General features: G+C 46.3%; 1 protein-coding gene across 3 annotated transcripts in view; it reads right to left on the bottom strand.

The window, feature by feature from the left end:
- FBXL20 (F-box and leucine rich repeat protein 20) overlaps positions 1–27259 on the bottom strand; it is a 65390-nt gene that overhangs the window by 37370 nt on the left and 761 nt on the right. The window contains exons 1-2 of one of the 3 annotated variants that reach the window (XM_064733622.1): positions 26536–26780; positions 489–550 (exon numbers count right to left, since the gene is read on the bottom strand). In XM_064733622.1, coding sequence (XP_064589692.1) covers positions 489–550; positions 26536–26577 — 104 coding nt within the window. In that variant the 5' untranslated portion in view covers positions 26578–26780. Of the gene's footprint in view, positions 1–488; positions 551–25013; positions 25032–26535; positions 26781–27259 lie in introns of those variants that run through there. The other 2 variants (XM_064733624.1, XM_064733623.1) reach the window with 2 other exon arrangements.

The following is a 27259-nucleotide window of genomic DNA, read 5'->3' as shown; positions in this document are numbered from 1 at the left end:
CCTTTTCTGTTTTTCCCACATCCTCTTCCAACTTCCTTAAATTTCCTCCCGCTTTCCCTCCATCCTCCAGGATTTATGCTGGATCTTTCCCACATTCCCTGGATCTTTTCCCACCTTTTCCCAAAATCCTTTCCCTCCATCCTCCAGGATTTACCCTGGATCTTTTCCCACCTTTTCCCAAAATCCTTTCCCACTTTCCCTCCATCCTCCAGATTTTTCCCTCCATCCTTTCCCACATTCCCTGGATCTTTTCATCCTCCTCTCCCCCCTCATTCCCCAGGGGTTTTATTTGGGAATTTTCCCTCCCATCAGGACAAGAGAAGGAGCCAGAATTCCCAGATTTAACCCAAACTGCTGACACAGACCTTTGCCCTGCCTCTGTTTGCCTCTGGCTTTGGGAGTGACCTGATCCAAGCTCATGATTTGGGAGCAGAGCAGCAAAATCCTGGATGGAAATACCAACCCACCGGTGTCCGGGGAGGACTCACCGAAGCAGCAGCTCTTTGGGCAGTTTTTTGTTGATTGCAGCTTCATCGTTGTTTGAGAACATCTGCAAACACAAAAAACAAAAAAAAGGCAAAATTTAGCCTCAAATCAAGGCAACAAACCCTGATTTACCTCAGGGAAAAAGTGGTTGGTTCATGAGGATGTTTCCAGATATTCCAGGAAATTCCTAGCAGATAAACTTTGTGCTGCAGCTTTCCAGTTTCAGCTGGATGGAGCATTACACAAAAATATTTCAGAAGGCAGTACAAGGATGGTCTGTAAATTGAGAGATGAAGTAGAAACTGAGATTTGCAGCTGTTCCAGGGAAATAAATGATAAATGATAATAATGAAATAAATAAATAAATTTATTTATTTCACTGGAGAGGCTCCCTCAGCACACATCACAGCTGGGAGGTTTCACACACCAAACCTCTGGCCAAGGAGAGGAAGAAGGATCCAGAAGCCCAAATATTCACCCACAGAGGTGGAAGGTGCAGCAGAATTGGTTTCTGTGATGGAAAAGTTGCCCCAGAATGTTCTCCCAGCCCTCAGGAGACAAACAGGGCTGGTTTTTAAGCCCCCAAGAATGGTTTAAAGGGAGTTGAGATGTTTGGGGCTGTACAAGGAGGAGGGATAGGGCTGGGAAAGCTCTGGGATCCCCCCAAATCCAGGGACAACACCTGGTGCACCAAGGAGTCCCAAGGGAAACAGGGAGAAAAGGCTCACATGGAAAATAGAAATAAAAACAGCTCTAAGATTTGGTATTGTCTTGTCATGGGGAAAATCCAGCACTTCCCAAATATCCTGTACCTGAGCATGGATCCATCATTTCCCAAATATTCTGTACCTGAGAAAGGATCCATAACATCCCAAATATCCTGTCCCTGAGCATGGATCCATGATATCCCAAATATCCTGTATGTGAGCATGGATCCATGATATCCCAAATATCCTGTACCTGAGAAAGGATCCATAACATCCCAAATATCCTGTACCTGAGCATGGATCCATGATATCCCAAATATCCTGTACCTGAGCATGGATCCATGGATCCATCATTTCCCAAATATTCTGTACCTGAGCATGGATCCATCACATCCCAAATATCCTGTACCTGAGCATGGATCCATCATTTCCCAAATATCCTGTACCTGAGCATGAAACCAATCCCATCCCAAATATCCTGTACCTGAGCATGGATCCATGGATCCATCACATCCCAAATATCCTGTACCTGAGCATGAAACCAATCCCATCACATCCCAAATATCCTGTACCTGAGCATGGATCCAACCCCACCACAATTTAACACGAAACCCAGTGAGAAAATCCAATGTGCTGCCACTGAATGCTCCATTTGGTGATGGAAATCTGGGTTCTGAGGAACACCGAGGGTTTCAGAGTCACAGGCTGTGCTCCCAATCCCAGTTTCATTCTGAATTATCCCACACACCAGAGCAGGGGGCTGAAGTGGGAACTCTCAAACTCTCACCCCAAAATGAAATCCAGCAGAATGCTGCTCCTCCCCAGGGCCTTTTATCACTTCCCAGCAGGAACATCACAAATCCTGAGCAGAAAGCAGCCCCTGGCAGCTCTCAGCCCAATTAGCTGCTAATTAACTGAGCTTTTGCCATTTTAATTCTCAATTAAACGGAGATTTTGCCTCTCCCAGGGCTGTCCCCTCCCATCTCCAGGTGACTCTGGAGCCACTGTGGGTGGGGACAGACATTGCCAAGGCTGGGACAGCAGCACCTGCACATTTGGGACAGCACCAGCTAATTAAAGTGATTCATTGATTGATTAGATTATGGAGGAAATCATGGAGGAGGAATGCAGAGGAATTATTTATGGAATAAAGAGATGGGATTCTGTTTCCCCTCAGTTCCAGATCCAAACCCTTTCCCAGACCTTGAATCAGGACTTTCCTCACAAAGAAAGGATCAGAGAAATTAAAGGAGCAATCAGAATTCCAGAAAGGAACCAGAACAATCAGACCAAATCAAAGGAACCAGGAGAAATCAGAATTCCAAAAAGGAACCAGGAGAAATCAGAATTCCAGGAAGGAACCACAACAATCAGACCAAATCAAAGGAACCAGGAGCAACCAGAATTCCAAAAAGGAACCACAACAATCAGACCAAATCAAATCAAAGGAACCAGGAGAAATCAGAATTCCAGGAAGGAACCAGAACAATCAGACCAAATCAAACAAAGGAACCAGGAGAAATCAGAATTCCAGAAAGGAACCAGAACAGCACAAGGGCAGAGAGGGTTAAAATAAAGATTGCAGAAGCAACCAGGAATCTCCTGAACCTATCAAAATCTCACCTCAGCCCCAGCACAAATCCCACTTGAATCAGGACTTTCCTCCCAAAAAAAGGATCAGAAAAATTAAAGGAGCAATCAGACTGCCAGGAAGGAACCAGAACAATCACACAAAGGAACCAGGAGCAACCAGAATTCTAAAAAGGAACCGGAACAATCAGACCAAATCAAACAAAGGAACCAGGAGAAATCAGAATTCCAGAAAGGAACCAGAACAGCACAAGGGCACGGAGGGTTAAAATAAAGATTGCAGAAGCAACCAGGAATCTCCTGACCTATCAAAATCTCACCTCAGCCCCAGCACAAATCCCATCCCCAGAGCTTTCTGCAGGAGTTTGCCTTTCCCAGCACTGCCCAGACCTTGAATCAGGACTTTCCTCCCAAAAAAACGATCAGAAAAATTAAAGGAGCAACCAGACTGCCAGGAAGGAGCCAGAACAATCCCACCAAATCAAAGGAACCAGGAGAAATCAGAATTCCAAAAAGGAACCAGAACAGACCAAACCAAAGGAACCAGGAGAAATCAGAATTCCAAAAAGGAACCAGAACAATCAGACCAAATCAAAGGAACCAGGAGCAACCAGAATTCCAAAAAGGAACCAGAACAATCAGACCAAATCAAACAAAGGAACCAGGAGCAACCAGAATTCCAAAAAGGAACCAGAACAATCAGACCAAATCAAAGGAACCAGGAGCAATCAGAATTCCAGAAAGGAACCAGAACAGCACAAGGGCACAGAGGGTTAAAATAAAAATTGCAGAAGCAACCAGGAATCTCCTGACCTATCAAAATCTCACCTCAGCCCCAGCACAAATCCCATCCCCAGGAGTTTTCCCTTTGACCAGCACGAATCTAAAGGAATGTTTGTTTTTTTGGCTCACTAAAAATAGTCCTTGGACTTAAAACCCTGAGGGGCCCCAGGCAGGATGGGCTGCAGGGAAAAACCTCAGGATGGAATTCCCAGCCCTGGAACCCTGCTTGTATCTCCAGACCTGTTTTCTCCAGAATTCCTTCAAAGCTTGAGTGAAAAAAAGCAGAAATCGGGCTGGGATTGGGATTTTGCTAAGTCATGGCAGCACGTACATACATGGCAGGTATGGTATATTCAGCACGTACAGCTCAATAAACCACGGCCATGGGGACCTTCTGGCAAGTCCATACAAAAATAAAGCTCTGAAAAAAAAATGTCAGTGAAAATAAAGCTCAGAAAAAAATGACTGCCAGGCTTTCAGAAATGCTTCAAGGGAATAAAAACGAAATGCTTCAAATTTTCTTCTTCTTCAAATTTTCTTCTTCTTCAAATTTTCTTCTTCTTCAAATTTTCTTCTCTTTGGTGTTGTCCAAAAGGAGAAATGATTGAAATGACATTAAAAAAATCACTTTTTTTTTTTCTTGTGTGTAAATTTTCAGTTCTGTTCCAAACGCAGAATTCTCCAGCAAGAGGCAAATGTGTGAAGCCACCGGGGGATTTTGGGAAGAAATTCCTCCCTGATATGGCTGGGGTGGGATTTAAGGTGCAACCCAAACCCAAACCAGACTGAAATTCTATGGAATGAAGGAAATTTATGGAACGTACATACATGGCAGGTATGGTATATTCAGCACGTACAGCTCAATATACCACGGCCATGGGGATCTTCTGGCAAGTCCATACAAAAATAAAGCTCTGAAAAAAAAATGTCAGTGAAAATAAAGCTCAGAAAAAAATGACTGCCAGGCTTTCAGAAATGCTTCAAGGGATAAAAACGAAATGCTTCACATTTTCTTCTTCTTCAAATTTTCTTCTTCTTCAAATTTTCTTCTTCTTCAAATTTTCTTCTTCTTCAAATTTTCTTCTTCTTCAAATTTTCTTCTCTTTGGTGTTGTCCAAAAGGAGAAATGATTGAAATGACATTAAAAAAATCACATTTTTTTCCTTGTGTGTAAATTTTTAGTTCTGTTCCAAACGCAGAATTCTCCAGCAAGAGGCAAATGTGTGAAGCCACAGGGGGATTTTGGGAAGAAATTCCTCCCTGATATGGCTGGGGTGGGATTTAAGGTGCAACCCAAACCCAAACCGGACTGGAATTCTATGGAATGAAGGAAATTTATGGAACGTACATACATGGCAGGTATGGTATATTCAGCACGTACAGCTCAATATACCACGGCCATGGGGACCTTCTGGCAAATCCATACAAAAATAAAGCTCTGAAAAAAAAATGTCAGTGGCTATTCCAGACTGCCAGGCTTTCAGAAATGCTTCAAGGGATAAAAACTAAATGCTTCACATTTTCTTCTTCTTCAAATTTTCTTCTTCTTCAAATTTTCTTCTCTTTGGTGTTGTCCAAAAGGAGAAATGATTGAAATGACATTAAAAAATCACATTTTTTTCCTTGTGTGTAAATTTTTAGTTCTGTTCCAAACGCAGAAGAGGCAAATGTGTGAAGCCACAGGGGGATTTTGGGAAGAAATTCCTCCCTGATATGGCTGGGGTGGGATTTAAGGTGCAACCCAAACCCAAACCGGACTGGAATTCTATGGAATGAAGGAAATTTATGAAAACAGATGGGGAAAAAGTGACCAAAAGGCAAAGCTCACACTCGGCACAACCTGGAACTGTTCATTTCCTTTCAAAACTCCTCCTGATGCCCACTCTGAACCCAAACAGCACAAAATGCAAAGCTCAATGGAGAAAAAGGGATGAAGATAATTCAGAGCTTTTGGGAATTTGTGGCTGCAGGGTTACAGGAGGCACCTGGGGCAGCAAGAGACAGAATTATCCACCTGGATATTCACTCCAAGGAAAAGAACCAGAATTATCCACGTGGATGTTCAGGGAAAAGAACCAGAATTATCCACCTGGATGTTCAGGTAAAAAGAATCAGAATTATCCACCTGGATGTTCATTCCAGGGACAAAAAACCAGAATTATTCACCTGGATGTTCAGGTAAAAAGAATCAGAATTATCCACCTGGATGTTCATTCCAGGGACAAAAAACCAGAATTATTCACCTGGATGTTCAGGTAAAAAGAACCAGAATTATCCACCTGGATGTTCACTCCAGGGGAAAAGAACCAGAATTATTCAACTTGATGTTCAGGGAAAAGAACCAGAATTATCCACCTGGATGTTCAGGGAAAAAAACCAGAATTATCCACCTGGATGTTCATTCCAAGAGAAAAGAACCAGAATTATCCACTTGGATGTTCATTCCAGGGAAAAATAATCAGAATTATCCACCTGGATCTTCACTCCAGGGACAAAGAACCAGAATTATCCATCTGGATGTTCAGGGAAAAGAACCAGAATTATCCAACTTGATATTCACTTCAGGGAAAAGGACCAGAATTATTCACCTGGATGTTCAAGGGAAAAGAACCAGAATTATTCAACTTGATGTTCATTCCAGAGAAAATAACCAGAATTATCCACTTGGATGTTCATTCCAGGAAAAAGAACCAGAATTATCCACCTGGATCTTCACTCCAAGAAAAAGAACCAGAATTATCCACGTGGATGTTGAGGGAAAAAAGAACCAGAATTATCCACCCTGATGGTCACACCACAGAAAAAGAAGCAATAAAATGCTGCATGTCTCAAAGCTAATGCCAAAGAATCAATGCAGAATTTAAACCCAATATTTGTAAATATTTTGATTTTGAACGGCTCCAACTTGTTTATTTTTGGGACAGAAACTGTGTGAGGTGACAAATTTGTGGGGAATGGTGAGGATGAAGGTGCTGTGAGGTCTGGAGCTCCCTGCCCTCTAATTCAGGATATTCCAGGGTTTTGTGATTCCCTGATCCAGGAAATGCTGGCCAGCCCCTGCACAACTGCACACAAGCACAGGAAATGAAGCAATTCAAACCAAGGCAGAAAACAGCCTGCAATTATTAATTATTAGAGAGCAAATAATGCGCTCTGGAAATTTTTAGGTTGGGAAAGATCAAGCACTGATGGCAGAAATGAAGGATTACATCCACAGCTTGAATATTTTGGATTTACAGCCCACCCAGTCTGGATCAAGACACTTTGGAGATGAAACTTCCAAGCTCCAAAAATCTTTTTTGTTCTGAAAGCTCTGGGTGAATTTTTGGAGTTTAAATTCCAAAAGTCTTTTCTGTTCTGAAAGCTCTGGGTGATTTTTTGGAGTTTAAATTCAAAAAATTAAAAAAACTCCAAAATTCACCCAGAGCTTTCAGAACAGAAAAGATTTTTGGAGTTTAAACTGCAAAAATTCACCCAGAGCTTTCAGAACAGAAAAGATTTTTTGGGAGTTTAAACTCCAAAAATTCCCTCAGAGCTTTCAGAACAGAAAAGATTTTTGGGAGTTTAAACTGCAAAAATTCACCCAGAGCTTTCAGAACAGAAAAGATTTTTTTGGAATTTAAACTCCAAAAATTCACCCAGAGCTTTTAGAACAGGAAAGACTTTTGGAGTTTTTCACCCAGAGCTTTCAGAACAGAAAAGACTTATGGAGTTCAAACTCCAAAAAATCACACAGAGCTTTCAGAACAGAAAAGATTTTGGGAGTTTAAACTCCAAAAATTCACCCAGAGCTTTCAGAACAGAAAAGACTTTTGGAGTTTTTCACCCAGAGCTTTCAGAACAGAAAAGATTTTGGGAGTTTAAACTCCAAAAATTCACACAGAGCTTTCAGAACAGAAAAGATTTTTGGGAGTTTAAACTGCAAAAATTCACCCAGAGCTTTCAGAACAGAAAAGATTTTTTGGGAGTTTAAACTGCAAAAATTCACCCAGAGCTTTCAGAACAGAAAAGATTTTTGGAGCTTGGAAGTTTCATCTCCAAAGTGTCTTGATCCAGACTGGGTGGGCTGTAAATCCAAAATATTCAAGCTGTGGATGTAATCCTTCATTTCTGCCATCAGTGCTTGATCTTTCCCAACCTAAAACTGAGCTGCCTTCTTGGAGATAAAGCAAATATTTCACTGCAGAGATAAAGTCACAGTGAAGTGACACAGAAATGCAAAGAATAAAATTTCTTTGTTTACATCCACCAAGCAGCTCCAACGCAGGGAATTTTCCCTCCAGCCTGTACTTACACAGGGAATTTTATTTAATGTGAAATTTATGAAATTTATAATTATAAATGAAAATTTAGAATGAAATTATAAATTATAAATTTAGAATGAAATTATAAATTATAAATTTAGAATGAAATGATAAATTATAAATAAATTTCATTATAATGAAATTTATTTAATATTTATTGATTGATGTGGATGAAGTCTCCAAGGGAGTGAATGGCTGTGGGGATGGATCAGAGCAGGGTGGCAATGTGGGCACTGCCCTCCTGCCCCTCTGGATGCCAACCAGAGCTCTGCCAGGCACAATCCTGACTAAGCAGGGCAAACAGAAATAGAGGCCAGCCCAAAGGGATGATTACAGGCTTAATATTCCTAAAAATAGCTGGAGAGGCAAGCTTCCCTTGCTTGGGAAGGAGGAGCTACCTGAGGCCAGGCTGCGTTTGGGATACATGAAATAAAAAGCATTTTTGGAGGTTTTTTTGAAGCTGCAATGATCCAGATTAAATTCTGCAGGAATGGAGGTCAGGGTGAAGCTTTTCCTCAGGGAAATCCTTCAGTGCTGGATGGGCAAAGGTTTTGTGCTGCTGCCTGGAGAAGGGAAAACTCCACAGGTACAGGCGAGACGCCAAAATTCCAACCCAAAATATGCTGGGAATCTGTAAAAGCACCTTGGCAGGGCCAACACTGCCACACAAATTCAGTCCCAAATTCAATCCCAATTTCAGTCCCAATTTCAATTTCAGTCCCAATTTCAATCCCAATTTCAATCCCAATCCCAATCCCAATCCCAATTTCAATCCCAATTTCAGTCCCAATTTCAATCCCAATCCCAATTTCAGTCCCAATTTCAATCCCAATTTCAGTCCCAATTTCAGTCCAAATTTCAATCCCAATTTCAGTCCCAATTTCAGTCCCAATCCCAATTTCAATCCCAATTTCAATTCCAATTTCAGTCCCAATTTCAGTCCCAATCCCAATTTCAGTCCCAATCCCAATTTCAATCCCAATTTCAGTCCCAATTTCAATCCCAATTTCAATCCCAATTTCAGTCCCAATCCCAATCCCAATTTCAGTCCCAATTTCAGTCCCAATTTCAATCCCAATCCCAATCCCAATCCCAATTTCAGTCCCAATTTCAGTCCCAATTTCAATCCCAATTTCAGTCCCAATTTCAGTCCCAATTTCAATCCAAATTTCAGTCCCAATTTCAATCCCAATTTCAGTCCCAATTTCAATCCCAATCCCAATCCCAATCTCAATTTCAATCCCAATTTCAATCCCAATCCCAATTTCAGTCCCAATTTCAGTCCCAATTTCAATCCCAATTTCAATCCCAATTTCAGTCCCAATCCCAATTTCAGTCCCAATCCCAACCCCAATCCCAATTTTAATCCCAATTTCAATCCCAATTTCAATCCCAATTTTAGTCCCAATCCCAATTTCAGTCCCAATTTCAGTCCCAATCCCAATCCCAATTTCAATCCCAATTTCAATCCCAATTTCAATCCCAATTTCAGTCCCAATTTCAATCCCAAGGTTTGAAATCCACAGCTCTGCCCACAACAACAACATCCACACTCAAAAAAGGAAGAGTATAAATAAGACAAAAACTTCCTGACTTTCTCAGGACAGTCCCTGCCCATTAAACACCCACTACCTGCATTTATTTTTATTTTTTAGGAGCTCATTTTAGCAGGGCAACAATTTAGTACAAATACACTTAGAATGGATTAAAAAAAAATAAAAATCAAAGCCAAAAACTGAGACATGATTCAGAATTTTCAGCCTAAACCCAAGACTCACCCAGCTCTCTGAGGCTCAGCACAATTCAAATAAGCTGCTTTGATAAATTATAGTTCTGCCCCTCCCCAACACCTGCAATTCTGTTATTATTACTGGCAATATTGTCATTATTATTATAATTATTATTGGTAATAAGGGGTTTTTTTCACTGCTGCCTTTGTATCCAGCTATTATGTAAGAAGATGCTGGGATCATTGGCATAAATATTGGGAAATAAAGGCAAATGATGGTGAATTAAATAAAAAAATCCAGCAGAGCTGAGGTGTGAGGGGCAGTTTGGCCCAAAGGAGAATTGTGGGTGCCCAAAGCCCAATCAAGGGGTGCAGCACATCCAGGTTTCACCCCAAGCAGGGAGCACCAAACCCTGCCAGGCCTGACTTTCCCAATGCTGTGACTCAAAGGAAGCTCGCAGGCAGCGAAAACAGTAATTAGTGCAGTGTGCAGGCCCCAATTAGTGATGGTGTCCCAATGAGATGGGATGGGCCAGCCCTGAGTCCCTCTCCTGTCCCCAAGGCCACCTGGGACCCCAAAATGTCCCTGTAGGAGCTGCTCATGCCAGGAAATCCCTCAGTGGGGTCAGACATGAAATCCTGGCATGGTTTGGGTTGGGGGAACCTTAAATCCCACCCAGTGCCACCCTTGCCATGGCAGGGACACCTCCCAGGGTCCCATGCTCCAATTAATATTGGTGTCCCAAAGAAATGGGATGGGCCCATGGTGCCAACCCTGAGTCCCTTTCCTGCACAGCCCCTGTCCCCAAGGCCACCCAGGACCCCCAAAATGTCCCTGGAGGAGCTGCTGTGAAGTCACCCTGGGCTGTTCATGCTGGGGTCAGACATGAAATCCTGGCATGGTTTGGGTTGGGAGAACCTTAAAGGTCACCCAGTGCCACCCCTGCCATGGCAGGGACACCTCCCAGTGTGCCAGGGCCCAATTAGTGATGGTGTCCCAATGGGATGTGCCAGCCCTGAGTCCCTTTCCTGCACAGCCCTGTCCCCAAGGCCACCTGGGACCCCCAAAATGAGCTGCTGTGAAGTCACCCAGGGCTGTTCATGCTGGGGTCAGACATGAAATCCTGGCATGGTTTGGGTTGGGAGAACCTTAAATCCCACCCAGTGCCACCCCTGCCATGGCAGGGACAGCTCCCAGTGTGCCAGGCCCCAATTAGTGATGGTGTCCCAAAGAAATGGGATGTGCCAGCCCTGAGTCCCTCTCCTGCACAGCCCTGTCCCCAAGGCCACCTGGGACCCCAAAATGTCCCTGGAGGAGCTGCTGTGAAGTCACCCTGGGCTGTTCATGCCCAGGAAATCCCTCAGTGGGGTCAGACATGAAATCCTGGCATGGTTTGGGTTGGGGGAACCTTAAATCCCACCCAGTGCCACCCCTGCCATGGCAGGGACACCTCCCAGTGTGCCAGGGCCAATTAATGATGGTGTCCCAAAGAAATGGGATGGGCCCATGGTGCCAACCCTGAGTCCCTTTCCTGCACAGCCCTGTCCCCAAGGCCACCCAGGACCCCCAAAATGTCCCTGGAGGAGCTGCTGTGAAGTCACCCTGGGCTGTTTAACCCCAGAACCAGCCTGGAAATCCCTCAGTGGGGTCAGACATGAAATCCTGGCACGGTTTGGGTTGGAGGAACCTTAAATCCCACCCAGTGCCACCCCTGCCATGGCAGGGACACCTCCCAGTGTGCCAGGACCCAATTAATGAGGTGTCCCAATGGGATGTGCCAGCTCTGAGTCCCTCTCCTGCACAGCCCTGTCCCCAAGGCCACCTGGGACCCCCAAAATGAGCTGCTGTGAAGTCACCCTGGGCTGTTCATGCCAGTGGGGTCAGACATGAAATCCTGGCATGGTTTGGGTTGGAGAACCTTAAATCCCACCCAGTGCCACCCTTGCCATGGCAGGGACACCTCCCAGTGTGCCAGGGCCCAGTTAATGATGGTGTCCCAAAGAAATGGGATGGTGCCAACCCTGAGTCCCTCTCCTGCACAGCCCCTGTCCCCAAGGCCACCCAGGACCCCCCAAAATGTCCCTGTAGGAGCTGCTGTGAAGTCACCCTGGGCTGTTCATGCCAGTGGGGTCAGACACGAAATCCTGGCATGGTTTGGGTTGGAAAACCTTAAATCCCACCCAGTGCCACCCTTGCCATGGCAGGGACACCTCCCAGTGTGCCAGGCCCCAATTAGTGATGGTGTCCCAATGGGATGGGCCAGCCCTGAGTCCCTCTCCTGCACAGCCCTGTCCCCAAGGCCACCTGGGACCCCCAAAATGTCCCTGTAGGAGCTGCTCCAAGCAGCGAAGTCACCCTGGGCTGTTCATGCTGGGGTCAGACATGAAATCCTGGCATGGTTTGGGTTGAGGGAACCTTGAAGGTCACCCAGTGCCACCCCTGCCATGGCAGGGACAGCTCCCAGTGTGGCAGGGCCCAATTAGTGATGGTGTCCCAATGAGATGGGCCAGCTCTGAGTCCCTCTCTTGCACAGCCCCTGTCCCCAAGGCCACCTGGAACCCCCAAAATGAGCTGCTGTGAAGTCACCCTGGGCTGTTCATGCCAGTGGGGTCAGACATGAAATCCTGGCATGGTTTGGGTTGGGGGAACCTTAAATCCCACCCAGTGCCACCCCTGCCATGGCAGGGACACCTCCCAGTGTGCCAGGCTCCAATTAGTGATGGTGTCCCAATGAGATGTGCCCAACCTGAGTCCCTCTCCTGCACAGCCCTGTCCCCAAGGCCACCTGGGACCCCCCAAAATGTCCCTGGAGGAGCTGCTGTGAAGTCACCCTGGGCTGTTCATGCTGGGGTCAGACATGAAATCCTGGCATGGTTTGGGTTGGAGGAACCTTGAAGGTCACCCAGTGCCACCCCTGCCATGGCAGGGACACCTCCCAGTGTGCCAGGCTCCAATTAATGATGGTGTCCCAATGGGATGTGCCAGCTCTGAGTCCCTTTCCTGCACAGCCCTGTCCCCAAGGCCACCTGGGATCCCCAAAATGTCCCTGGAGGAGCTGCTGTGAAGTCACCCTGGGCTGTTCATGCCAGTGGGGTCAGACATGAAATCCTGGCATGGTTTGGGTTGGGGGAACCTTGAAGGTCACCCAGTGCCACCCCTGCCATGGCAGGGACACCTCCCAGTGTGCCAGGGCCCAATTAATGATGGTGTCCCAATGGGATGGGCCAGCCCTGAGTCCCTCTCCTGCACAGCCCCTGTCCCCAAGGCCACCTGGGACCCCCAAAAATGTCCCTGGAGGAGCTGCTGTGAAGTCACCCTGGGGCTGTTCATCCCCAGGAAATCCCTCAGTGGGGTCAGACATGAAATCCTGGCATGGTTTGGGTTGGGGGAACCTTAAATCCCACCCAGTGCCACCCCTGCCATGGCAGGGACACCTCCCAGTGTGCCAGGCTCCAATTAACGACAGTGTCCCAAAGAAATGGGATGTGCCCATGGTGCCAACCCTGAGTCCCTCTCTTGCACAGCCCCTGTCCCCAAGGCCACCTGGAACCCCCAAAAATTTAGAAGCTGCTCCAAGCAGTGAAGTCACCCTGGGCTGTTTAACCCCAGGAAATCCCTCAGTGGGGTCAGACATGAAATCCTGGCATGGTTTGGGTTGGAGGAACCTTAAATCCCACCCAGTGCCACCCCTGCCATGGCAGGGACACCTCCCAGTGTGCCAGGGCCCTGTCCAGCCCTGGGCACTGCCAGGGAATCTGTGCCAGCGAGGAATTTCCTCCCAATCTCCAAATCTCTCCTTTTTTAGTTCAAACCCTCTCATTTTTCCTTTCCTGTACCCCTGGTGGGGGTGGAGCTGGATGAGCTTTAAGGCCCTTCCAACCCAAAATGTGCTGGGATTCTGTAAAATCACTTTTTCTTCCATTGTCACCCAACCCTGACAGAGAGAGAAGGAAGTGAATCCTGTTTGGGGCAAAAATAGCAATAAAAATAAAAATATTGGGACACTCTCAGGTCTGGGTCACCCAAGCCATTCACACAGCTCCTGGCAGAGGGAGAAGGAAGAAGTGAATCCTATTTGGGGAAAAAAATAGCAATAAAATTTTAATAAAAAATAAATAAATAAAATAAAAATAAAAATTTGGGAGACCAGCAGTGTCTCTGGGGTCACACAGGCTGAGGTTAAAAGCAATTTTCCTGCTGGATCCTCCCCAGTCTCCCTGAGCCTTCTGCACAACCAATTTTTGCTCCAAATCTCCCCAAATCCCTTTTCCCTCTACACGAAAAATGTAAAAAAAAAAATAAAAAAAAATGTAAAAAAAAAATTTCCCTCTACAGCAGCACATGGGGGTGTGAAACACAACTTGTGGTTTCCATCTCTCCCCATCTCATCATTCCAAGCAGCACTTTGAAGCAAATAAATGAACAGTTTATTTATTATTCACCTGCCCAAATGAAGCCCTGGTTTAAAAGTGTGATGTGGCACGACAGCAAAATTCAAAATAAAAGAGGGTGGAGGAGTGAACAGGAATATGGAAAATCCATCAGCATGGACATCTCCCTTTCCTAAATTTTTATTTTTTTACAGTTTTTCTCATTCTCTGTGAATCACATTGTTAGATAGCATCAAAAACCAAACCTGTTTCAGCTGTGCAAGCTCAGGTGTTCCCTGGGTTATGTCAGCAGGAGTTTCTCTTCCCATATCAATCAGATTCCGTGGTGTTACATCAGTTTTTGCAAGGAGAGTCTGAGCAAAGTCCTGCCCTGTTTGCACAAGCTCCATTCCTTGGAACAGCCCAGCAAAACCCCAAAAGGATCAGCCCTAAAAGAGCCAAACCCCCTGAAAATCCAGCAAGAGAGGCAGGAATGCAGCAGATCCCAAAATGGGATTGGGGCACTGAGATGATTCAATTCTGAACACAGACAGGATTCATGATTAGAAGACAACTCGATTTTGGAGCATTGAAGTTTCTTATTTTGCATCCGGCTCAGCTCATTTCACATTTTTACAGCTGAACAAGACCTGGGAAGTGCAGAGGTTCAGAAAGGTCAGGATTCCCTCACCCTGAGCACTGAATCCAGCACAGCAATGCCATTTCTCAGGCTGAAAGTGCTCCCAAAGCTCACCACAGACTCTCATTGCTCAGAGACATCCCTGGAATCACCAAAATTTCATTTTTACCAGGACAAAGTGCCCAGGAGCAGCTCCTGCTCACTGCAGGCTTTGGAGCTCCCAGAGGAACCTGGAGCTTTTTGTGTTTTGAGGATGTGGAGGAGACTCCACGGATGTGTAAAAAAATAAACCTGGAATTATTGAATCCTGCCAAGGAAAGCCAGGAGAGCTCCAGGTGACATCCATGGGGAGATGGAGAAGAGGATTTGGGGTTGGTGGATCCAGGGCATGGGGAGATGGAGAAGAGGATTTGGGGTTGGTGGATCCAGGGGAGATGGAGAAGAGGATTTGGGGTTGGTGGATCCAGGGGAGATGGAGAAGAGGATTTGGGGTTGGTGGATCCAGGGCATGGGGAGATGGAGAAGAGGATTTGGGGTTGGTGGATCCAGGGCATGGGGAGATGATGGAGAAGAGGATTTGGGGTTGGTGGATCCAGGGCATGGGGAGATGATGGAGAAGAGGATTTGGGGTTGGTGGATCCAGGGGAGATGGAGAAGAGGATTTGGGGTTGGTGGATCCAGGGCATGGGGAGATGATGGAGAAGAGGATTTGGGGTTGGTGGATCCAGGGGAGATGGAGAAGAGGATTTGGGGATGGTGGATCCAGGGCATGGGGAGATGGAGAAGAGGATTTGGGGTTGGTGGATCCAGGGCATGGGAAGATGGAGAAGAGGATTTGGGGTTGGTGGATCCAGGGGAGATGGAGAAGAGGATTTGGGGTTGGTGGATCCAGGGGAGATGGAGAAGAGGATTTGGGGTTGGTGGATCCAGGGCATGGGGAGATGGAGAAGAGGATTTGGGGTTGGTGGATCCAGGGCATGGGGAAGGTGGAGAAGAGGATTTGGGGTTGGTGGATCCAGGGGAGATGGAGAAGAGGATTTGGGGTTGGTGGATCCAGGGGAGATGGAGAAGAGGATTTGGGGTTGGTGGATCCAGGGGAGATGGAGAAGAGGATTTGGGGTTGGTGGATCCAGGGCATGGGGAGATGGAGAAGAGGATTTGGGGTTGGTGGATCCAGGGGAGATGGAGAAGAGGATTTGGGGTTGGTGGATCCAGGGGAGATGGAGAAGAGGATTTGGGGTTGGTGGATCCAGGGCATGGGGAGATGATGGAGAAGAGGATTTGGGGTTGGTGGATCCAGGGCATGGGGAGATGGAGGAGAGGATTTGGGGTTGGTGGATCCAGGGAGATGGAGAAGAGGATTTGGGGTTGGTGGATCCAGGGGAGATGGAGAAGAGGATTTGGGGGTGGTGGATCCAGGGCATGGGGAGATGGAGAAGAGGATTTGGGGTTGGTGGATCCAGGGGAAATGAAGAAGAGGATTTGGGGTTGGTGGATCCAGGGCATGGGGAGATGGAGAAGAGGATTTGGGGTTGGTGGATCCAGGGCATGGGGAGATGATGGAGCAGAGGATTTGGGTTGGTGGATCCAGGGCATGGGGAGATGATGGAGAAGAGGATTTGGGGTTGGTGGATCCAGGGCGTGGGGAGATGGAGAAGAGGATTTGGGGTTGGTGGATCCAGGGCATGGGAAGATGATGGAGAAGAGGATTTGGGGTTGGTGGATCCAGGGTGTGGGGAGATGGAGAAGAGGATTTGGGGTTGGTGGATCCAGGGTGTGGGGAGATGGAGAAGAGGATTTGGGGTTGGTGGATCCAGGGCAGGGGGAGATGGAGAAGAGGATTTGGGGTTGGTGGATCCAGGGCATGGGGAGATGGAGAAGAGGATTTGGGGATGGTGGATCCAGGGCATGGGGAGATGATGGAGAAGAGGATTTGGGGTTGGTGGATCCAGGGGAGATGGAGAAGAGGATTTGGGGTTGGTGGATCCAGGGCATGGGGAGATGGAGAAGAGGATTTGGGGTTGGTGGATCCAGGGCATGGGGAGATGGAGAAGAGGATTTGGGGTTGGTGGATCCAGGGCATGGGGAGATGATGGAGAAGAGGATTTGGGGTTGGTGGATCCAGGGCATGGGGAGATGATGGAGAAGAGGATTTGGGGTTGGTGGATCCAGGGTGTGGGGAGATGATGGAGAAGAGGATTTGGGGTTGGTGGATCCAGGGGAGATGGAGAAGAGGATTTGGGGTTGGTGGATCCAGGGTGTGGGGAGATGATGGAGAAGAGGATTTGGGGTTGGTGGATCCAGGGGAGATGGAGAAGAGGATTTGGGGTTGGTGGATCCAGGGGAGATGGAGAAGAGGATTTGGGGTTGGTGGATCCAGGGGAGATGGAGAAGAGGATTTGGGGTTGGTGGATCCAGGGGAGATGGAGAAGAGGATTTGGGGTTGGTGGATCCAGGGGAGATGGAGAAGAGGATTTGGGGTTGGTGGATCCAGGGCATGGGGAGATGATGGAGAAGAGGATTTGGGGTTGGTGGATCCAGGGGAGATGGAGAAGAGGATTTGGGGTTGGTGGATCCAGGGGAGATGGAGAAGAGGATTTGGGGTTGGTGGATCCAGGGCATGGGGAGATGATGGAGAAGAGGATTTGGGGTTGGTGGATCCAGGGCATGGGGAGATGATGGAGAGGATTTGGGGTTGGTGGATCCAGGGCATGGGGAGATGATGGAGAAGAGGATTTGGGGTTGGTGGATCCAGGGCATGGGGAGATGGAGAAGAGGATTTGGGGTTGGTGGATCCAGGGGAGATGGAGAAGAGGATTTGGGGTTGGTGGATCCAGGGCATGGGGAGATGGAGAAGAGGATTTGGGGTTGGTGGATCCAGGGCATGGGGAGATGGAGAAGAGGATTTGGGGTTGGTGGATCCAGGGGAGATGGAGAAGAGGATTTGGGGATGGTGGATCCAGGGCATGGGGAGATGGAGAAGAGGATTTGGGGTTGGTGGATCCAGGGCATGGGAAGGTGGAGAAGAGGATTTGGGGTTGGTGGATCCAGGGCATGGGGAGATGGAGAAGAGGATTTGGGGTTGGTGGATCCGGGCATGGGAAGATGGAGAAGAGGATTTGGGGTTGGTGGATCCGGGGAGATGGAGAAGAGGATTTGGTTGGTGGATCCAGGCATGGGGAGATGATGGAGAAGAGGATTTGGGGTTGGTGGATCCAGGGGAGATGATGGAGAAGAGGATTTGGGGTTGGTGGATCCAGGGAGATGATGGAGAAGAGGATTTGGGGTTGGTGGATCCAGGGGAGATGATGGAGAAGAGGATTTGGGGTTGGTGGATCCAGGGGAGATGATGGAGAAGAGGATTTGGGGTTGGTGGATCCAGGGAGATGGAGAAGAGGATTTGGGGTTGGTGGATCCAGGGCATGGGGAGATGGAGAAGAGGATTTGGGGTTGGTGGATCCAGGGGAGATGGAGAAGAGGATTTGGGGTTGGTGGATGAATCCTCCCAAGCAGCAGGAGATGTTTCCTCTGCTCTCTGCTGTTGTTTGGCTGCTCCTCATCAGGCAGGAAGGGAGAAATCCCAAATAAAAGAAGGATTGGGATTTGTTGGGGCATGTTCCACATGAAACCAAGAGCTCAGGAATGAGGGGTCAGTCTGGGTCATGGTTGCCCTTTTTGTTTGCTTTGCTGCAGTCAATGCTGATTTTCTCTGGGCTGGCCACACCTCCTGTAAAAGGGACCGATCCCAATGTGCTCCATGGCATTGCCAGGAAAATGAGAATTCCGCTCTTCTTGGAACCAGAAACCCACATGGAATCCTAATTTAAGGAGCTGCGCCCATATTTTATCCCTATAGTAAGGAATAATAATAATAATTATTATTATTATTATTATTATTATTATTATTATTATCATTATCATTATTATTATTACTATTTCATTATTATAATATTATTATTATATTAGTTTATTTATTATTATTAGTTTATTAGTTTATTATTATTACTACTATTACTATTATCATTATTATTATATTAATTATTATATTATAATTATTATTGTAATTATTATGATAATGTTATTATAATACTATAAAATGATACTATTATTTTTTTATTATTACTATCGTTACTATTATCATTATATTATAATTATTATTAATATTATTATAATCATTATGATATTATTATAATAATATAATAATAAATTATTATTACGATTATTACTATTGTCATTATTACATTATAATTATTATTATATTATAATAATTATTAATATTATTATAATATTATAATATTATAAAATTATATTAATTTTTTATTGTTACTATCATTACTATTATAATTATATTATAATTATTATTCATATTATTATAATCATTATGATAATATATTAATAAATTATTGTTACTATTATCATTATTATTGTATTATAATTATTATTAATATTATTATAATTATTATAATATTATAATATTATAAAATTATATTAATTTTTATTACTATCATTACTATTATAATTACATTATAATTATTATTCATATTATTATGATAATATGATAATATGATAATATATTAATAAATTATTATTACTATTATCATTATTATTGTATTATAACTATTATTAATATCATTATAATTATAATATTATGATAATATAATAAACTATTATTATTAATTTTTATTATTATTACTATTGTCATTGTTATTATTATATTATAATTATTGATGTTATTATAATTACTAAGAAATAATAATAACAATATTAATAATATAATAATAACAACAATATAACAATAATAATATTAAAATAATGATAATATTAAAATAATGATATTAAAATAATAATAATAATAATAATAATAATAATAATAATAATAAATAATGATAATATTAAAATAATAATAATTGTCAAGCCTGAAACAGACACAATATTTCAGTCACAGCCCCAAATCTGGATATTTTCCCCCAAAATAACATTGCAGACTCCTGATTCCCCTGGAACTTCCCTGGCAGCACCCACAGGTGAGGAGGAAAAGGAGAATTAAAAACCCACAGCATTCATGAGCTTACAGGATTCCAAATTCCTGCCCAATTTTCCCCCTGTGCCATGAAATGGGAACTCTCCACAACCATCACAGGAAGCACACAGGAATTTCCACCCATTCTGGAAAATAAATCTAAGTTTTGGAAACTCTTCTGACCAACACAACCTCAGTGGAAAATGAGAAATTCAAAGGAAAACAGCTCTAAAAAACTTTCCAGGTTATGCAGGTGAGTGGAAAGGAAATAAAGGATTTCCATGCTGGGGAAATGAAGGATTTATAATTATGGAATGGTTTGGGATGGAAGGAACCTCCAAACCCATCCAGTGCCACTCTGCCATGGCAGGGACATTTCCCACTGTCCCAAATTGTCCCTCCCCAAACCTTCCAGGGATGGGGCAGCCACAGAAAACAGCAACCAAAACAGGATGATGTTTAAAAGGCACTTCTTGCAGCCCAAAATAATCTTTTCTGTCAAGCTAAAACAGACACAATATTGCAGTCACAGCCCCAAATCTGGATATTTTTCCCCCAAAATAACATTGCAGACTCCTGATTCCCCTGGAACTTCCCTGGCAGCACCCACAGGTGAGGAGGAAAAGGAGAATTAAAAACCCACAGCATCCATGAGCTTACAGGATTCCAAATTCCTGCCCAATTTTCCCCCTGTGCCATGAAATGGGAACTCTCCACAACCACCACAAACTGGTTTCTAGGAAGCACACAGGAATTTCCACCCATTCTGGAAAATAAATCTAAGTTTTGGAAACTCTTCTGACCAACATAAATAATAAATTTAAAGGAAAACAGCTCTAAAAAACTTTCCAGGTTATGCAGGTGAGTGGGTCAGAGCTAATCCATGCTGGGGAAATGAAGGATTTATAATTATGGAGTGGTTTTGGGATGGAAGGAACCTCCAAACCCATCCAATCTCACCCTGCCATGGCAGGGACATTTCCCACTGTCCCAGATTGTCCCTCCCCAAACCTTCCAGGGATGGGGCAGCCACAGAAAACAGCAACCAAAACAAGGTTGATGTTTAAAAGGCACTTCTTGCAGCCCAAAATAATCTTTTCTATACCACACCAACTCTTCCTGTATAAATATAGGTTTAAAAAAATGAATTTTAGGCCTCAAAGGCTCCTCAAGCATTTTGCTGCTTTTCCAACTTGTCTGGGTTTTTTTTTTACTATGAGAAGAAAATAACATTCCACAGCAAAGAAATAAACCCCACCCAAAAGAGGCCAAACAAAGCCTTTCCCCAATGGATTGGGTTCATCGTGTCCTGGTGCAACCCTGATGGAAATCCTCCCAAAAACTGCAATGAACTCCAGCACTGCAAAAGGATATTGATTGTTGATTCCCTAGAAGCCATTTCCCCCCCAAAATCTGTCACCAACCTGATTTTACTCTGTTCAGCAAGGCAAAATAATAAAAAAAACTTTAAATAAAAAATTAAGTGCAGGCAAGAAGAGCCCAGAAGAGTAAATACAATAATTGTTGGTAATGCAGGGCTCACGTGCAGGCTCCTCTGTGGAGCTCCCAGGGTGAGCCCAGTGCTTTTAATGCCACAGAAACACCAATTTTACATTTTATTACACATTATATTATACATATTATTACAATATTACATTTAAATCACCTGAGGAAGGTGAGCAAGGCTGAGGAAGCAAAGGAGGAAACATTTTCCCCCCAAAATCTGTCACCAACCTGATTTTACTCTGTTCAGCAAGGCAAAATAATAAAAAAATTTTAAATAAAAAAACCAGTGCAGGCAAGAAGAGCCCAGAAGAGTAAATACAATAACTGTGGGTAATGCAGGGCTCATGTGCAGGCTCCTCTGTGGAGCTTTTAGTGCCACAGAAACACCAATATTACATTTTATTACACATTATATTACACATTATATTATACATATTATTAAAATATTACATTTAAATCACCTGAGGAAGGTGAGCAAGGCTGAGGAAGCAAAGGATGTTGATGCTTGATTCCCTAGGAGAAGACATTTTCCCCCCAAAATCTGTCACCAACCTGATTTTACTCTGTTCAGCAAGGCAAAAGAATAAAAAAATTTTAAATAAAAAATTAAGTGCAGGCAAGAAGAGCCCAGATGAGTAAATACAATAACTGTGGGTAATACAGGGCTCATGTGCAGGCTCCTCTGTGGAGCTCCCAGGGTGAGCCCAGTGCTTTTAATGCCACAGAAACACCAATTTTACATTTTATTACACATTATATTATACATATTATACTACATTTAAATCACCTGAGGAAGGTGAGCAAGGCTGAGGAAGCAAAGCATGTTGATTCCCTAGGAGCCATTTCACCCCAAAATCTGTCACCAACCTGATTTTACTCTGTTCAGCAAGGCAAAATAATAAAAAAAAAGCTCTAGGGGGTAAAAAAAATTAAATAAAAACATCAGTGCAGGCAAGAAGAGCCCAGAAGAGTAAATACAATAACTGTGGGTAATGCAGGGCTCACGTGCAGGCTCCTCTGTGGAGCTTTTAGTGCCACAGAAACACCAATTTTACATTTTATTACACATTATATTACACATATTATTACAATATTACATTTAAATCACCTGAGGAAGGTGAGCACAGCTGAGGAAGCAAAGCATGTTGATTGTTGATTCCCTAGAAGACATTTTCCCCCCAAAATCTGTCACCAACCTGATTTTACTCTGTTCAGCAAGGCAAAAGAATAAAAAAAAAGCTCTAAGGAGTAAAAAAATATATAAATAAAAAAATCAGTGCAGGCAAGAAGAGCCCAGAAGAGTAAATACAATAACTGTGGATAATGCAGGGCTCACGTGCAGGCTCCTCTGTGGAGCTTTTAGTGCCACAGAAACACCAATATTACATTTTATTACACATTATATTACACATTATATTATACATATTATTACAATACTACATTTAAATCACCTGAGGAAGGTGAGCAAGGCTGAGGAAGCAAAGCATGTTGATTGTTGATTCCCTAGGAGCCATTTCACCCCAAAATCTGTCACCAACCTGATTTTACTCTGTTCAGCAAGGCAAAATAATAAAAAAAAAAGCTCTAGGGGGTAAAAAAAAAAAATAAATTAAAAAATCAGTGCAGGCAAGAAGAGCCCAGAAGAGTAAATACAATAATTGTGGATAATGCAGGGCTCCTCTGTGGAGCTTTTAGTGCCACAGAAACACCAATATTACATTTTATTACACATTATATTACACATATTATTACAATATTACATTTAAATCACCAAACTCGCAGCTCTCACACGGATCTGATGGAAGAGGAAGAAAACAACCCCACGTGCAGTGTGGGACCACCAGCATTCCCTGTCCCTTTCTCACCTCCAGGGCTGAGAATCCCCCTCAGAGCTTCTCCAGTTCATCACTAACCAGAATTCAGAATTTTCCCTGCTCCTTTCTCACCTCCAGGGCTGAGAATCCCCCCAGAGTTTCTCCAGCTCACTTTAAGCAGAATTTTCCCTGCTCCTTTCTCACCTCCAGGGCTCAGAATCCTCCCCAGAGCTTCTCCAGCTCACCCTAAACAGAATTTTCCCTGCTCCTTTTTCACCTCCAGGGCTCAGAATCCTCCTCAGAGCTTCTCCAGTTCATCACTAACCAGAATTCAGAATTTTCCCTGCTCCTTTCTCATCTCCAGGGCTGAGAATCCCCTCAGAGCTTCTCCAGCTCACCCTAAACAGAATTTTCCCTGCTCCTTTCTCACCTCCAGGGCTGAGAATCCTCCCCAGAGTTTCTCCAGTTCATCACTAACCAGAATTTTCCCTGCTCCTTTCTCACCTCCAGGGCTGAGAATCCCCCTCAGAGCTTCTCCAGTTCACCACTAACCAGAATTTTCCCTGCTCCTTTCTCACCTCCAGGGCTCAGAATCCTCTCCAGAGTTTCTCCAGTTCATCACTAACCAGAATTCAGAATTTTCCCTGCTCCTTTCTCACCTCCAGGGCTGAGAATCCCCTCAGAGCCTCTCTAGTTCACATTAAACAGAATTTTCCCTGCTCCTTTCTCACCTCCGGGGCTGAGAATCCCCCCAGAGCCTCTCTAGTTCATCACTAACCAGAATTTTCCCTGCTCCTTTCTCACCTCCAGGGCTCAGAATCCCCTCAGAGCTTCTCCAGTTCACACTAAACAGAATTTTCCCTGCTCCTTTCTCATCTCCAGGGCTCAGAATCCCCTCAGAGCTTCTCCAGTTCATCACTAACCAGAATTCAGAATTTTCCCTGCTCCTTTTTCATCTCCAGGGCTCAGAATCCCCTCAGAACCTCTCTAGTTCACCCTAACTAGAATTTTTCCTGCTCCTTTCTCACCTCCAGGGCTCAGAATCCTCCCCAGAGCTTCTCCAGCTCACCCTAAACAGAATTTTCCCTGCTCCTTTCCCATGTCCAGGGCTGAGAATCCCCTCAGAGCCTCCCCAGTTCCCATTACCCAGAATTTTCCCTGCTCCTTTCTCATCCCCAGGGCTGAGAATCCCCCTCAGAGCCTCTCTAGTTCACATTACCCAAAATTTTCCCTGCTCCTTTCTCATCCCCAGGGCTGAGAATCCCCCCAGAGCCTCTCTAGTTCACCCTAAACAGAATTTTCCCTGCTCCTTTCTCACCTCCAGGGCTCAGAATCCCCCTCAGAGCTTCTCCAGTTCACCCTAAACAGAATTTTCCCTGCTCCTTTCTCACCTCCAGGGCTCAGAATCCTCCCCAGAGTTTCTCCAGCTCACTTTAAACAGAATTTTCCCTGCTCCTTTCTCATCCCCAGGGCTGAGGAATCCCCTCAGAGCCTCTCTGGTTCACATTAAACAGAATTTTCCCTGCTCCTTTCTCACCTCCAGGGCTGAGAATCCCCCCAGAGCTTCTCCAGCTCACCCTAACCAGAATTTTCCCTGCTCCTTTCTCACCCCCAGGGCTGAGAATCCCCCCAGAGCTTCTCCAGCTCACCCTAACCAGAATTTTCCCTGTCCCTTTCTCACCCCCAGGGCTGAGAATCCCCCTCAGAGCCTCTCTAGTTCACATTAAACAGAATTTTCCCTGCTCCTTTCTCACCTCCAGGGCTCAGAATCCTCCCCAGAGTTTCTCCAGCTCACCCTAAACAGAATTTTCCCTGCTCCTTTCTCACCTCCAGGGCTCAGAGTCCCCCTCAGAGTTTCTCCAGCTCACCCTAACCAGAATTTTTCCTGTCCCTTTCTCACCTACAGGGCTGAGAATCCCCCTCAGAGCCTCTCTGGTTCACATTAAACAGAATTTTCCCTGCTCCTTTCTCACCTCCAGGGCTGAGGAATCCCCTCAGAGCTTCTCCAGTTCACCACTAACCAGAATTTTCCCTGCCCTGCCATCCTCCAGCCACGTTTTTACCATTCCAGGCTCTTTTTTGTCCCCTAGAAGGGCCGGGCAGTGCGGAGAAGCAGCGAGCAGGGATTTCCATCCTCCTCTGGCAGCGATGGGAAGTCAATCCCCGCCTGCCCTTCCTCCCTACGCCCTCCTCCTCCTCCTCCTCCTCCTCCCACGGGAAGACAGCTGGGACAACAATGCGGCTGGAATGGCCCTGGCTCCACACTCCGCTTTGTGCCACGGCCTTTGAATAGATCTCATTGTTTACCCTCCTCTCCTTCCGTCCTCTCCATCCCCCACCTCCCCGTAAGCAAATTTTTTATTTTTTCCCCCCCACAGCTAAAAATAAAAAATAAAAATAAAAAAAAAGCGGCGCTGGGGGTTCCTTTTTTTATCCCCCCCCCCAAAAGGTTCTGTGGTGTTTTCCAGGCGCGTTTTCCCCACAGCTCCTGCTCAACTTGGCTGGCAGCGCTCGAACCCGCAGCAACACGTTGGCAGCAGCTGTGACCCCCCCCCCCAAAAATCCCACCCGGGAGGGTGTAATAAACGGGGGGACCCCCAAAATGGGGTGGAGGAGGAGTTTCACCCCCTGAACTCGCACCCCCGATTCTCCCCAGCCCCATTCAGAGCAGGGAATCAGATGGGGGAACCCCCTCCCCAAAAAGGGGCTCACACTGAGCCCCCCCCTCTTTTATACCCACAGACCCTCCCCAGCCTCATTGACACTGAGCCCCCCAAAAACTGGGAAGGGAAGAGTTTAAACGCCAGCACCCCCAAATCTGGGGGTCACAGCTCTGAGAATCTCCGTGTCCCCAAAGTCACCCCCAGCCCCATTTACAGAACCCCAAGGGAGTTCACATCTGCCAACAGAACATCCCCCCCCGAAAATGGGGGGTGCAGGGGAAAAATGTCACATCAATGACCCCCCAAAACCGGGGGACACAGCTCTCGACCACCCCCCCATCACACAGTCATACCCCAAAACCGTTGGTACAGGGAGTTCGCACCCCTAATATCCGTCACAGGAGTTATATCCATAACATCCCCCCAAAAATGGGGGGTGCAGGGGAGAAATGTCACACCAAAGGCACCCCAAACCCAGCCCTGAGCCTCTCATCCTGAGCCCCCCATTCACAGAGAGTTTATATCCGTCAATAGAACATCCCCCCCCAAAAATGGGGGGTGCAGGGGAGAAATGTCACCAACCAACCCCCAAATCCGGGGGGGTACAGCCCTGAGCCCCTCATCCCAAACCCATTCACAGGGAGTTCGCATCCGTCAGCAGAAAATCCCCCCAAAAATGGGGAGGTGGAGAGGAGAAATGTCACACCAAAGGCACCCCAAACCCGGGGGCCACAGCTCTGAGCCCCCCGGGCCGCCCTCAATCCCCAGCCCCATTCACCCCGCGTCCCCCCCAGGCCCGCGCTGTCCGGGAGGGTCCCCAGAGCCCTCAGGGGGGGTCGCTCACAGCGCGGCCCGGCTCCCCCCGCTCCTCCTCGGCCGGGCCAGGCCGGGCCTCTCCCCGCGGGACCGGCCGGGGCCTCACCTCAAAGCGGCTCTTAGTGACCCCGTTCATCTCCCTGCGCATGGCGGGGCCGGCGCGGGGGCGGCGGGGGGCGCGGGGCCCGGGGCGATCGCGGGTGCCGGAGCCGCGGCCTCCGCCCGGCGCCGCCGCCGCGTCCGCTCAACTTCGACCCAAAACAAAAACACTGCGCACCTGCCAGCAACGGGAGCGCTGATTGGACAGAGCGGCCGTGAGGGGGGAGGACGGGAACGGGGAGAGGGAGGGGAGAGGGGAGAAGGGAAGGGAAGGGAAGGGAAGGGAAGGGAAGGGAAGGGAAGGGAAGAGGGGAGAGGGGCGCACAGCGGGGAATGAGGGCTTTGGGAGAGGAGAGGAGAGGGAAAGCCGGAGAAAAGGGGGCTGCGGAAAAGAGGGGGACGGGAGCGGGGCTGGCAAAGGGAGAGGGTCCCGGAGTCGGGGGGATGGGACCAGGGACAGGGAAAGGGAGGGAAGGGAGAGAAGGGCGAGGGGCGCACAGCGGGGAATGAGGGCTTTGGGAGAGGAGAGGGGAAGCGGGAGAAAAGGGGGTGCGGAAAAGAGGGGGACGGGAGAGAGGAGAAGGGCAAACAGCGAGGTAGGGAATGAGGGGTTTGGGTGGAGCGAGGGGAGAGGAAGGGGGAACCTCTAGGGAGAAAAGGGGGGTGCGGAAAAGAGGGGGACGGAAGCGGGAGAGGGATGGGAGATAGGGGAGCACAGCGAGGTGAGGAAT

This window comes from Zonotrichia leucophrys, chromosome 27 (genome assembly GCF_028769735.1).
Source record: "Zonotrichia leucophrys gambelii isolate GWCS_2022_RI chromosome 27, RI_Zleu_2.0, whole genome shotgun sequence".
Taxonomy (NCBI): domain Eukaryota; kingdom Metazoa; phylum Chordata; class Aves; order Passeriformes; family Passerellidae; genus Zonotrichia; species Zonotrichia leucophrys.
The sequence above is the reverse complement of the archived record's forward strand: the minus strand, read 5'-3'. Positions and strand labels throughout refer to the sequence as shown.